The following is a 12639-nucleotide window of genomic DNA, read 5'->3' on the forward strand; positions in this document are numbered from 1 at the left end:
AGTTGATTAGGTGAGCTCAGTAATAAATTTATTTAAACTCCTTAATGATGCAAACCAGTCACAGATTTTAAACATCTGGTAAATAGATGTTCCCTAAAAGAGACTGGGTATTATCAGTAGTGTGAAGTAATAGTAGGGCTTACAGAATTCACATTCAATGGGGGACAAGAATTGGAAGAGGAAAGAAATGAGAAATAAAGCAAGTCCTGGAGCAGGGCTAAGTGCTGACAACACAGTCTTAAATTTTCACAACTATCTAGGTGTGGTGGCACACTCCTGTAATCCCAGCAGTCTGGGAAGCTGAGGCAGGAGGATGGTAAGTTAGTTCCAGGCAAGCCTCAGCAACTTAGTGAGGCCCTAAGCAACTTAGCAAGACCCTCTCTCAAAATTAAAAAATTTAAAAAAAAATTTTTTTAAAGGGGGGGCTACGGATGTGGCTTAGTGGTCAAGTACACCTGGGTTCAATCTCCAGTACCAAAAAAAAAAAAAAAAAAAAAAAAATAACAAACTACCCTAACACCATTATTTTTTTATCCCCAAATTAATCTTGCTTTCTTCTGAATAGTTTAGTCTGTACATAATCAAAGAAGAACTTAACGCATACCTGATTTTCTGCATATATGAATTATCTTCACAAGGATCCTGAAACAAACAAAAAAAATAATGCTTTTTAAAAATCATTTTGAAAAGTCTGAAACAAGGAATCTTTCAAAATTCAATGTCACATTAATAGCCCAAAAACTCAAACAAAATTGAAAACAAAACCAAAAAACGTTTTTTTTCATTTTTGAGGGGGGAGGCAGGCTTACCAGAAATTGAACCCAGGGGGGGTTAACCACTGAGCCACATCCCAGCCCTTTTTATTATTTTTTTATTTTGAGACCAGCGTGCTTAGTAAAATTGCTGAGGCTGCCTTTGAACTTGTAATCCTTCTGCCTCAGTCTCCCAAGCAACTGGAATTATAGATATGTGCCACTGTACCAGGCAAAAAAAACACCATTTTTAATATTACTTAGGAGTTTACAACTTGGCTGGGGTTGTAGTTCAGTGGTAGAGCACTTGCCTAGCATGTGTGAGGCACTAGGCTCGATTCTCAGCACCACATATGAATAAATAAAGCAAATAAAGGTTCATCAACAACTAAAAAATATATTTTTAAAAAAAAGTTTACAACTGAAAATATTTCAAAGCTGAGAATATATTTAACAAGGAGCTCCATAAGCCAATGTTGACTTCGCCTTCAAAATATATACAAAAACTGATTACTCCCCAGATCTCCACTGCTACCATCCCATTCCACCACCTCTTGCCTGTAGGACTGTATCTGCTTCCCTGCTTCTGCCCTTGACCTCCATTGGCCTACTCTTTTTTTTTTTTTTTTTTTTGGGGGGGGGGCGGGGTGCTGGGGATCGAACCCAGGGCCGAATGAGCTATCTCCCCAGCCCCTCCATTGGCCTATTCTCAACACAGTAGCAGGTGTGATCCCATTAAAATGTAAATCAGGTTATGTCACTCCTATGCTCAAAAAATTGCAATGCTTCCCATTTTATCTGAGTAAAAACCAAGCACATTAAAATGGTATCAAGGTCCTATTTAATCTGTCCCTTCCTCCCTTGACTTTCCCTACTCACTCCTCTAAATTCTCCCCTTTGATCACTCTATTCCAGCCCTAGGGATGCCTTACAGCCCCTCACCCCCACCCCCAGCACACTGCCACCTGCATACCCACTGTGGGGCCCCTACACTTACTGTTCCTGTGCTTGGAATGATCTTCTGCACATATTTGCATAATTCATTCTCTAACTTTCAACTCTTTTTTTTCTTTAAATATTTTTTAGTTGTCAATTGATTTTTATTTTATTTATTTCTTTATATTCAGTGCTGAGAATCGAACCCAATTCCTCACACATGCAAGGCAAAGGCTCCGCCAGTGAGCTACAACCCCTGACCTACCTTCAACTCTTGACTTTAACACTGTGCCAGTGAGGTCCTCCCTGGCCACCCTATGTGAAAGTTATGCAGCCCCTTCCGACATCTCCAAAACCCCTTCACTGCCATATGTTTCTCCTTTATGTTAACACCACCTAATATCTCATATATTTTTATATTTTTTCCTCCTGTTTTCTGCCCTCCCATCTAAATATAATCTCCATGAGGGCAGGGATTTTCATCTATTTTGTTCAGTGATTTTACCTCAGCACCTACAAAAGAATCTAACACATAAATATTCCATAAATCTTGAATAAGTGAAGTTTGTATTTTCAAAAACTTGATATATAATTACAATTTCATAATGCTTTAAAATTCAGTTCTCTTGAAATTAAACTTTTTCATATACAGCACAGTTAGGGCTTACCTGGCGAACTCTCTCTTTGGCGGACCTCATTAAATGAGTAATAGCTCTGTTGTGATGTAGTCTCAATGAGCTAAATTCATCACTGCAGGTGAAAGAAGACAGCAGCCCCATTTTGATAAAGGTCTGACAAAGTACTATAAAAGAAGAACATGGAAAACCAGGATTAGAAAGGTTGTCGATAAAATGGCTTGAAGACTGAGTCTCTAAAAGAGAAGGAGCAACTGGTATATTAACTGATCAAGAACACGTTTGTAATTACTGCCTATTTTACACTGCAGTCATTTGCTTATATGCCTAGTCATTAAAGTACTAAGTTCCATTAGGAAAAAAAAGGGGGGGGGCAAGAAAAAAATGTAAAATCTTCTGACATTTCATACATTACACTTTGCTGACAGGTAATATGATAACAGAGACAGAAAAAAATGGTAAGTAACAATCAAAGTGATTATTAATGTTTTTTTTTTTTTTTTTTTTATGGAACATCTTCAGCCAACATGCAAAGAGCACAGTAGATGTATTTATAGACCAAATAGCAGGCTCCTCAGAAAAAGAAGTTCCTACAGAGATGCCCTGGTTTTCTTCATAAGAAATACAGATACCACAGAGGATATTCTTTAACACTCAAAACTCTCCACTGAGATCAACTAACTGAATCACAGCAGAAATATTTATTTAGGAACACTTATTCTAGAATCGTCTCTAAAAAATTAGATACATCTAGTTTTAAAGTTCAGTAATCTAAATATTCTATATATAGGGAATTCAAAATTATCTTAAAATCATGCTGTGGGTATAGTTCAGTGCACAAGGTCCTGGATTCAGTTCCCACAATTATCAGAAAGAACAGTAAGATCTACAAATCTGCTTTAACTATAAGCAAAGTTACTGCACCAACATTATCACAATTTACTTTCTATACCATGAATCTAATGCAATAATCCCTAGGTACCAGTTCTCTGGAACCTAAGAAACACCTCTTATGCGCCCCCCATATATGCCACTGCTTAGAATGTACAGAATAAGATTTGTTTTTTCAAGCAAATAATAAATGTACACCTTACAAATACTTTTACTACTTATGTTCCATGAAGTCTACAAAAATATATTAAGTTCTAAGACCACATAAATGTGTAAGTTTTAGAATTTCTAACACCAAACAAGACCTGGAAAGACCTTTTTGGTAGAAAAGAACCTCAGACTCTGTGGCTAGAGATATTAAAGCAGTTTCAATGGTCTATCAATGAACAACCAGTTGGGCGTGGTGTCCCATGCCTATAATTTCAGGTACCCTGTAGGCTGAGGCAGGAACATTGAAAGTTCAAGGCCAGCCTGAGGAATTTAGCAAGACCCTATCTCAAAATAAAAAATAAAAACGAATGGGGATGTAGTTTAGTGGTAGACCACATCTCGATCCAATTCCCCCAGTACTGCAAACAGGAATAAAGTGCTGAACTAGAAATATCATCTATAATACTACTCACTTCTGTCTTGAGTTTCTCATAAAAGTGCCCTTTGGCAGGAATAAAAAAACATTTTCAACAACACAATATGCAGCTATCCTACTTCTCTGGTCAAGAACTAGCTCAGAATGAATACGTGTGATTTTCTTTTATCTGCGTATCAACCAACCAAAACAGATCTGCAAAAATTATATGAATATCACATTATGCTACAGATGCGAAAGAATTCTTTAAGGTGAGTGCAGTGGCACCTTCCTGTTCCTAGCATCTCAGAAGGCTGAGGCAGGATTGCAAGTTTGAGGCTAGTCTCAGCCACTTAGTGAGACCTTGTCTCAAAATAAATCAGGGGCTGGGGTTGTGGCTCAGTGGTGGAGTACTCATCTAGCACAGGTGAAGCCCTGGGTTCGATTCTCAGCACCACATAAAAAATAAAGGTACGTGTTCATGTACAACTAAAAAAGATCAAAATGAAAACTAATTTATGCAATTACATGCAATTTTGGGGTTCCCCAGGAGTTACCCAAAGGAAAACGTTAAATGACTTTAAGGAATGATTATTCACAATTAATTCTGACCCAATTTTATACACCGGCTACTTCTTGGACCCACATTAAACAATATAGTATTTTTACAAACTTTATTTAATCAAGATCAACTTATTTTTACTTACATTTAAACACCTGTTTTGAACGAAGTAGGTTTGGTTCATGCACATGGCTCAAGTGTTCCAGCAAAGAAACCAGCAATAGCTGGTTTGCAACTGCAAAAGGGAAAGTTGGCTGTTGAAGGGGTTCTTTTAACACCTGGAGTTCTGCTGGAACATCAGATTCTAAAAATTTAAAAAGGAAAAATTATTGGTAAACACATCTCAAAATGAAAAAACAGCACGCTCTAATGAAATACAAAGTATTTAACTGAAGGGAAATTAAAACAAAAGAGTAGTTATGCTTAGTTGGGTTAAGAAAGGCTTTCTGGAAGTGAGTTCTGAGTTGAATTTTATAAGCTGGAGGACCAGCAGCAAGATGCTATGAGGCCTGGGGCTGAGATTGTGGCTCCGTGGTAGAACGCCTGCCTAGCACTGGGTTGACCTTTAGCACCACATAAAAACTAAATAAAATGGTTATTAAAAAAAAAAAAAAACGATGCTATGAGGCAGAGGGAAAACAGTTTTGGCAGCAATGATAGATACCAATGATATGTACATTAGAAGGGGAAAAAACAAACAAAATAATTTTAAAACAAACAAGCTAGCAAGTGTGGAATAGGATAGCCTCCTTCCTTTGCGAAGCAGGCATAAAGAAAGTTGACAAAGGAGAGAAGGTAAAAAAGACATAAACTACTCTGAACGCATAACTACGTATGCACAAGTGTTTTACATGCATAATCTCCAATTTTTTTTTTTTTTTTTTTTTTTTTTTTTTGGTACTGGGGATTGATCCCAGAGGTGCTTACCACTGAGCCACATCCCCAGCCCTTTTTTTATGTTTTAGAGACAGGGTCTCACTGATTTGCTTAGGGCCTAAATTGCTGAGGCTTGCTCTGAACTCACAATCCTCCTGCCTCAGCCTCCCAAATCTTTGGGATTACAGGCGTACATCACTGCACTCAGCTTTTTCTAATTCTTAAAAAACAATATAAAGTGTTACCATCACCATTGTTTACAGATAAGGACACTGATCTGAGAAGTTAGAGAACTAGCAAATCAGGAATGTTAGAATGACTCCCAATTTTGCCCTCTTGCCACTATGGAAGATAAAGCAGACAGATGAGCTGGTACTTAAAGTTGAAGGTCGTAAATCCTCACTAACACTTTATTCAACTTCTTTTTTTTTTTTTTTTGCGGTGCTGGGGATCGAACCCAGGGCCTTGTGCTATGCAAGGCAAGCACTCTACCGACTGAGCTATCTCCCCAGACCAACACTTTATTCAATAAATTATTGAACAGGTGTTTCAGTCAGCTATTTTGCTGCTGTGACTAAAAGATCTGACTAGAGGAGAAGTTTATTTGAGGGTTTCCAGTTTCAGAGAGTTCTACTCCATGGAAGGCTGGCTCCATTCCTCAGGGCTCCAGGTGAGGCTGAATACTGAACATCATGGTGGAAGAGTGTGGCAGAGGGAAGCAACTCACAACATCAGGAAGCAAAGAGTCTCCACTCTCCAGATACAAAATATATACCCCAAAGCCATGCCTCAATTCCAGTCTCCTCCAGCCACGCCCCACTTCAGTAACCACTCAGTTAATCCCTATTAAGGGATTAAATCGCTGATTAGGTTAAGTCTTACAACCCAGTCATTTCGCCTCTGAAACTTCTTGCATTGATTGTCTCACATGTGAGCTTTTGGGGGACACCCCATTTTCAAACCTTAACAGGCAAAAAACATAATAAAGGAAAACTGCTTGAGGACACCATTCTGAAATGATATGGTGGCCTGGAAGGAGGTAGGAAGTAAATAAGGGAAGGTGTGGCTAAAATGAGTAAAAGAGGCAAATTACAGAACTGTGGAGGCCAGGATATAAAACAATAGGAATAGGAAGGTAGAGGTGTTAATGAGATAATGAGGTGCTGTCAGAGGAAAGTTAAGACATATCAACTCCCAACAGCTGTGGAAGCATTCAACTGGAAACATCCTGCAGGCAGAGGAGTACATAGCTCCTAGCCCTTCAAAAATTGGCCCATTCTGTGGGGCATGGTGGCACATGCTAGAAATCCCAGCAACTTGTCGGGGTGCTGAGGCAGGAGGATTGCAAATTCAAAGCCAGTCTTAGCAATTTAGTGAGGCCCTAAGCAACTTAGTGAACACTGTCTCAAAATAAAACACAAAAAGGGATGGGGATGTGGTTCAATGGTTAAGCACCCCTGGGTTCAATCCCTGGTATCAAAAAAATAAAAATAAAAATAAAAAAATAAAATTGGTCCATTTCAAATATTCTGTTCCAGTCTCCTCTATTAACCACTAAATGTCCTGGAAGAGCCAACATTTGAAAATCCAGTATTTATGCATCAATTTCCTCTCTGATCTATAGATGGCCATGTGTCTGTATTGTGGGAGGGGACCACCATGACCTTCTTATGTGCAGATGTGCTATTCATTTTAAATAAATACTTAGTTGTCTGAGTATGGGAAAGAAAAAATGAAAAATGTGGCCATGGAAAAACTTCCTCAGGTAAAGACATCTTAAAAAAAAAAGGAAGCACTGTTACATATCTGTATTTATTTATTTATATGCAGTGTTAGGGATTAAACCCAGGGATTTGCGCATGCCAGGCACACACTCAATCACTGAGCCATATCCCCAGGCCATGTAAAGACATCTTAAACTTAAAATATAAAATTCAAATTCAGACACATTACATATGTCTGTACTATGCATGACAAGGAAAGGAAATAAAACTTAGAAGTCTCACAAGCTAATAAAGCAAAAGTACAATTAAAATTCTAACTAGTAATTAATGGCATACATATTAAAATATCTAAGGTACTAGAGTTTGCCCATCACATTGGTAACTATTTAAAGCTTGAAATACTTGATATTGCCAAGGGCACAGAAAAAGCAGGCATGGCTGGGTGTGGTGACAAATGCCTGAAATTGTAGCCACTGTGGGGCCTGAGGCAAAAAAATCACAAGTTTGAGGTCAACCTGGGCAACTTACCAAAACCCTGTTTCAAAATAAATAAATAAAATAAAATGGCCTGGGGATGTAGCTCAGTGGTAGAGTGCCTCTGCACAGCATGTGCAAGGCCCGAGTTCAATCTCAAGTGCAAAAAGAGGAAGAGGAGGAGGAAGAAAGAAAAGCAAATATGTTCAAACACAAGAGATAGAAAAGTGTTACAACATTTGGCACACACCACCATGCCTGGCTTGATCAAACTTTTAAAATGCATTTATTTTATAGTTAAATAAATACACAAGGGCTGGGGTTGTGGCTCAGTGGCAGAGCACTTGCCTAGCATGTGTGAGGTAGCGAGTTCGATCCTCAGCATCACATATAAATATGTGAATAAAATAAAGGTCTATCAACATCTAAAAAATATTTTTAAATAAAAAATACACAAAAAATTTTAAAGCTAGCAAGAACAAAACAGACTAAATCTCTGTCCCCTTGTTTTTAATGATATTTCTATAGATTTTGTAAAAGAAATTAAATTACATTATAATGCTGTTTTATATAGTCTGATCATTCCAACCTCAGTACTGAGGACAGTGACTGGTATACAACTCTCAATAAATATTTGCAAATGAATATCAAATTGTGTTTTTCTTTCTTCCCTTTTTTTGGTTGTTTTTTGTTTTTCTTTTCTTCTTTCTCTCTCTTTCTCTCTCTCCCTCTCTCTCTCTCTCTCTCTCTCTCTCTCTCTCTCTCTCTCTCTTTTGCAGAGCTGGAGATCAAACCTTGGGCTTCTCCCATGCCAAGCAAAACCTCTACCACTAAGCTACACTTCCAACCCAAAACATCAAATTGCTCACAGTGATTATTCCTGTGAGTATAGGCAATTAACCCCCCTCCTTTTTTTCCTTTATGCTTTAAAATATTTGTGAATAATTTCTCTAAATATTTATTGTATTTGGAGCAAATTATATGGAAATCATCAATCCTTTCATGTGACCTTTCTCTAATAAACATTTTTAAATGTGAAATCATTAACAAAAAATGTCTTTAACTACACCAAAATGTAAACCATAGCCTCTGGGTGATGAGATTATGGTTTTTAAATCTTCATGCTTTTCTATATTTTAAACATACTCTGTTAATGTGAAAACTCCTCCCTGACCCCCGTACTTGGAATTGAACCTAGGGGTACTTTACCACTAAGCTACATCCCCAGGCATTTTTATTTTTTTATTTTGAGACAGGATTTCACAAAGTTGCCAAGGCTGGCCTCAAACTTGTGATCCTCCTGCCTCAGCCTCCTGAGTAGTTGAAATTACAGTTCTGTGCCGCCATGCCTGGTGAAATTTTTAAATATATGTACACATAACTTTTAACAGTGTGATTATGGTTAGGAGGGTTTTCTGCTTCTTTGTACTCCTAGTTTCCCATTTTTTACAATGAGAAAATTCTATTTTATTTATTTATCTATCTTTTTGCACCTGGGGATCAAACCCAGAGCTGAGCATGCTAGGCAAATATTCTGACAATGACCTATATCCCCAGCCCAGAAATTCTACTTTTTAATATGAAGAAATAAAAGAGAAAAGTTGGTCAGTTTTTTCAAATGAGCTCTTAATAATTCAAGAAAATGGACAACTTTTAAAAAACCAGAGGACAGCTATTCAAATGAGTAAAATGGAAAAGAAATGAAGGCTGAAGCTGAAAGTTTCCCATTTCACAGTACTGGTCATGAGTAGAAGAGGAAAAGGAAAGTAGCTAAAAGGAAAGATGAGGTCAAGTTCTCATAAAACAGTAAGAAATAAGATGCAGATCCTAGCTGAATTAGAGTTCTAGACTTCTGCTAAGCAGGATGAGAGTATTCAAACATGAAAGAGATACTCTAATTCAGACTCCTCAGGAAGAGAAAAAGAAAAGCCCAGAAGATTAACCTGAAATAACATTTTTATTTGTAGTTATAGATGGACACAATATCTTTACTTACTTTTATGTGGTGCTGAGAATCGAACGCGGCACCTCATACATGCTAGGCAAGTGCTCCACTACTAAGCTACAATCCCAGCCCCTCTGAATTAACATTTTTAAAAAACTGGTGTCAGATGAAGAAAATGAATAATGTGACCATGGACTTACTGCTGGCCCTCCTCCTTTTTTTTTTTTTGGGTACCAGACATTGAACCCAGGGCCTCCTGTATGCCAGGCAAGTGCTCTACTACTGAGTTACATTCCCAGCCCTGTTCATTTTACTTTTGAGACAAGATCTTGCTAAGTTACCCAGGTTGGCCTCAAACTTGTCATCCTTCTGTCTGAGCATCTTGAGTAGCTGGGATTACAGATGTGTGCCACTGAGGCTCCCAGTACTCCTTATGCTCACAAAAAGAAAACCTACAGTAAATTTATCAAAGGCAAATGTTGGCTTTAGAAAAATTCCAACAATCAACTACCAAAGTTATACCTAGATTTTGAATTTTATGACTCAGTAATTAACTGGCAGAGTGACCTCTTCAAATCCCAGAGCATTTGGGAAGTCATTTAATTATTCTGTTTTTACATCTATTGAAAATGAACTTACAGTCTTCACAGGCCTCACTTTTCATATAAAAAAAAATAAACTGCATCTGGACAGTGTAGTTCTCTTTGGAAGAAAAGCACAATGGAGAAGAAAAATATTTTAAGTTTATCTAAGATTACTCCCTTGAAGAGTAATCTTTGGTTTGCAGACACTCTTATCACAGAAAGACAGACTTGCATGTTTACAGCTGGGACTTATGCTATGACATAACATGTTCCACAATGTTGAGCTGCTATTAACATACCACCTAATGTATGGGGGAAAAAACTATGTATCCATGAAAAAAATTGTTATCTTACGATTTTCCTCAGTAAAACTCTACCTAAATTACCACCACAGTCTGTTTGGTTTGTTTTTTCTCTTTGTAGTAAAGAATTACAGGTACTATTAGGGATGAAAATGCAAGAACTTTTCCAAAACCTTTTCACCTCAGTTTGCACCTTTAAATTCACTGCAACACAGTAATATTTATTCCGTGCTTCAACTGAATGTGTATTCTCTGTAATCATTCTATTAGGACTACTGTATAGTTAAAACCTCTTTGAGTCCTTGTCCATTTCGGTGCTGGGCATTGAACCCAGGGTCTCATTTATGCTTAAACATCAGCTGTACCACTGAGCTTTCATCCCCAACCCCAATGTATTCATTCTCGACGCCACATTTAATTTTTAAAACTGTCCAAAAAATTGACAACTAACAACCCTGCATTTTCAGTAAAATAGTAGAAATGTTGTTTTTGCATTTTATGCTAGTTGACTTAAGTAACGCCACATCTAATAACCAAAAGCATCAAGAAAACGGGCATTTCCACTGCCTCACTTTGAGAAATCATTATTGTGTCACTGATGCAAAAACTACAGGAAAAGCTACAAATTGCAAGTCTTAGACCCAACTGTTCTGCACTATAGAGTCTGCAAAGTCCCATTATAGCAAACAAAGGTCATTCCCAACGACTGACCAGACCACACGGCTTTTAAGAGCTGCAAAGTGGCGGCCAGTAAGTCCTTCGCCGTCCAAAGGCCTCAGTGCGCAGAAAGGAAACCAAGGAGCAGAAACATAAACAAACAAGCAGGTCCGAGAAGCTTTTTCAACAAATATTTACCTCATCCTGAGGACCCGCACGCCACCCCCAGCTGCAGCGCCGAGGCAGCTGCACTAACCCAGGCGACCCTCGCCGCTGCCAAACTGCGCGGAAACGCGGGTGATCGGGGGGGCAGCCAGGCGGCCAGCGACAGCGGGTTCACTCACCATCATACTTTGGTTCCGAGCCCTCGGCCGGGAAGTCGATGGCTGGCGGCGAGGCTACACCTCCCGCCCGGTCGCCCTCGGCTTTGTCCTTCCGGGCCCCAGAGCAGCCCCCCAGCATCTCCGGCCGCGCGCAGGCCTCAGCACCGCAACCTGGCTCGCTCAGAGCCACTTCGGCTAGCCACCCGCGGTGACAGACGCCGATCCGGAAGTAGCGCCTCACTGGACGGAAGACCCGCCCCCGCCACGAGGACGTCGACGGCGGGGGCGGGCCCAGCGCAGACTCCGCCTCCTCCAACCTCCCGGGCTAGCGCGCCCAGCGGGGTTATCCTGGGGCGACGCGGGTCCTCGGCGCCCCGCTCCACTGGGTGGGCCGGGGTTCTGCCGCCAGTCTTCCCTCCCGGAAGTCTGGAGTATCTGCGGACGAGTGTTAACACTCACACCTCGCGCCAAGAGTCAGGTGTCAGTGTAAAAATTAGGTGTCTGCAGAGCTCATTAGAAATGTTTACCTTTTGTGGGTATAATGCCGTATTTATTTTTGTCAACCGTTAAACCACAATAAAATAGGAAATGCCAGCTTGATCCCAGAGTGAATTTAACCTAATAGAAATAACGCTGTTTGGGAGACTGAATGAACCACTGAAATGTTTTTAAACCTTAGTACTTTTTTTCATGTGACCTCCAGGCTACCCCGGATCTACTATTTTTGAAAAACTCAACTTCAAAACTCCATCCTCCAGCCGGGCGCGGTGGCAACGCCTGCCATCACAGCAGCTTGGGAGGCCGAGGCAGAAGGATCGCGAGTTCAAAGCCAGCCTCAGCAATGGAGAGGTGCTAAGCAACAGCAACTAGCAACAGCAGCTCAGGGAGTCCCTGTCTCTAAATAAAAATACAAAATAGGGCTGGGGATGCGGCTGGATGGTCCAGTGCCTCTGAGTTCAACCCCTAGTACGCCATCCTTTGCCCTCTGCAACTGGCCCTGGTGACTCAGTCCCCAACACAATGCTTTTGAAAATAATCCTTAAGGAGATCTAGGATTAGATAAATACAGTTGTAATAGTCTTTACGATTTTGAGACCTGAAACTCAGTGTGATGTATAAAACTGGTTGAATTTTTTTATTCGAACAGTACGTTCCATATAGAGTCATACTGGAAAAATTTAGCCTGATCGAGACAATTCAGGAAACGGTTCTCTATAAAACTTCCCATGCATTGCTGATGTTCTGAGAGAGCACAGCCTTTCTTGAGAGTGATTTAACTACATGAATCCACAACTTTAAGAAAGCAAATACTCCTGTAAATCCCAAGGACTCAGAAGGCTGAGGCAGGAGGATGGCAAATGCGAGCCCAGCCTCATCAATTTAGTGAGGCCCTAGGCAATTTAGGGAGACTCT

The 12639-nt window shown here is 39.7% G+C and overlaps 1 protein-coding gene across 4 annotated transcripts in view; it reads right to left on the bottom strand.

Annotated features, from left to right (window-relative positions):
* Nucleotides 1-11455, bottom strand: part of Eif2ak1 (eukaryotic translation initiation factor 2 alpha kinase 1) — a 34215-nt gene extending 22760 nt beyond the window's left edge. For all 4 annotated transcript variants that reach the window (XM_047533430.1, XM_047533429.1, XM_047533428.1 and 1 more), the window contains exons 1-4: nt 11248-11455; nt 4487-4645; nt 2357-2490; nt 605-642 (exon numbers count right to left, since the gene is read on the bottom strand). In XM_047533430.1, coding sequence (XP_047389386.1) covers nt 605-642; nt 2357-2490; nt 4487-4645; nt 11248-11365 — 449 coding nt within the window. In that variant the 5' untranslated portion in view covers nt 11366-11455. The remainder of the gene's footprint in view (nt 1-604; nt 643-2356; nt 2491-4486; nt 4646-11247) is intronic.
* Between the last annotated feature and the right edge of the window lie 1184 nt (nt 11456-12639).

Source organism: Sciurus carolinensis, chromosome 18 (genome assembly GCF_902686445.1).
Source record: "Sciurus carolinensis chromosome 18, mSciCar1.2, whole genome shotgun sequence".
Taxonomy (NCBI): Eukaryota; Metazoa; Chordata; class Mammalia; order Rodentia; family Sciuridae; genus Sciurus; species Sciurus carolinensis.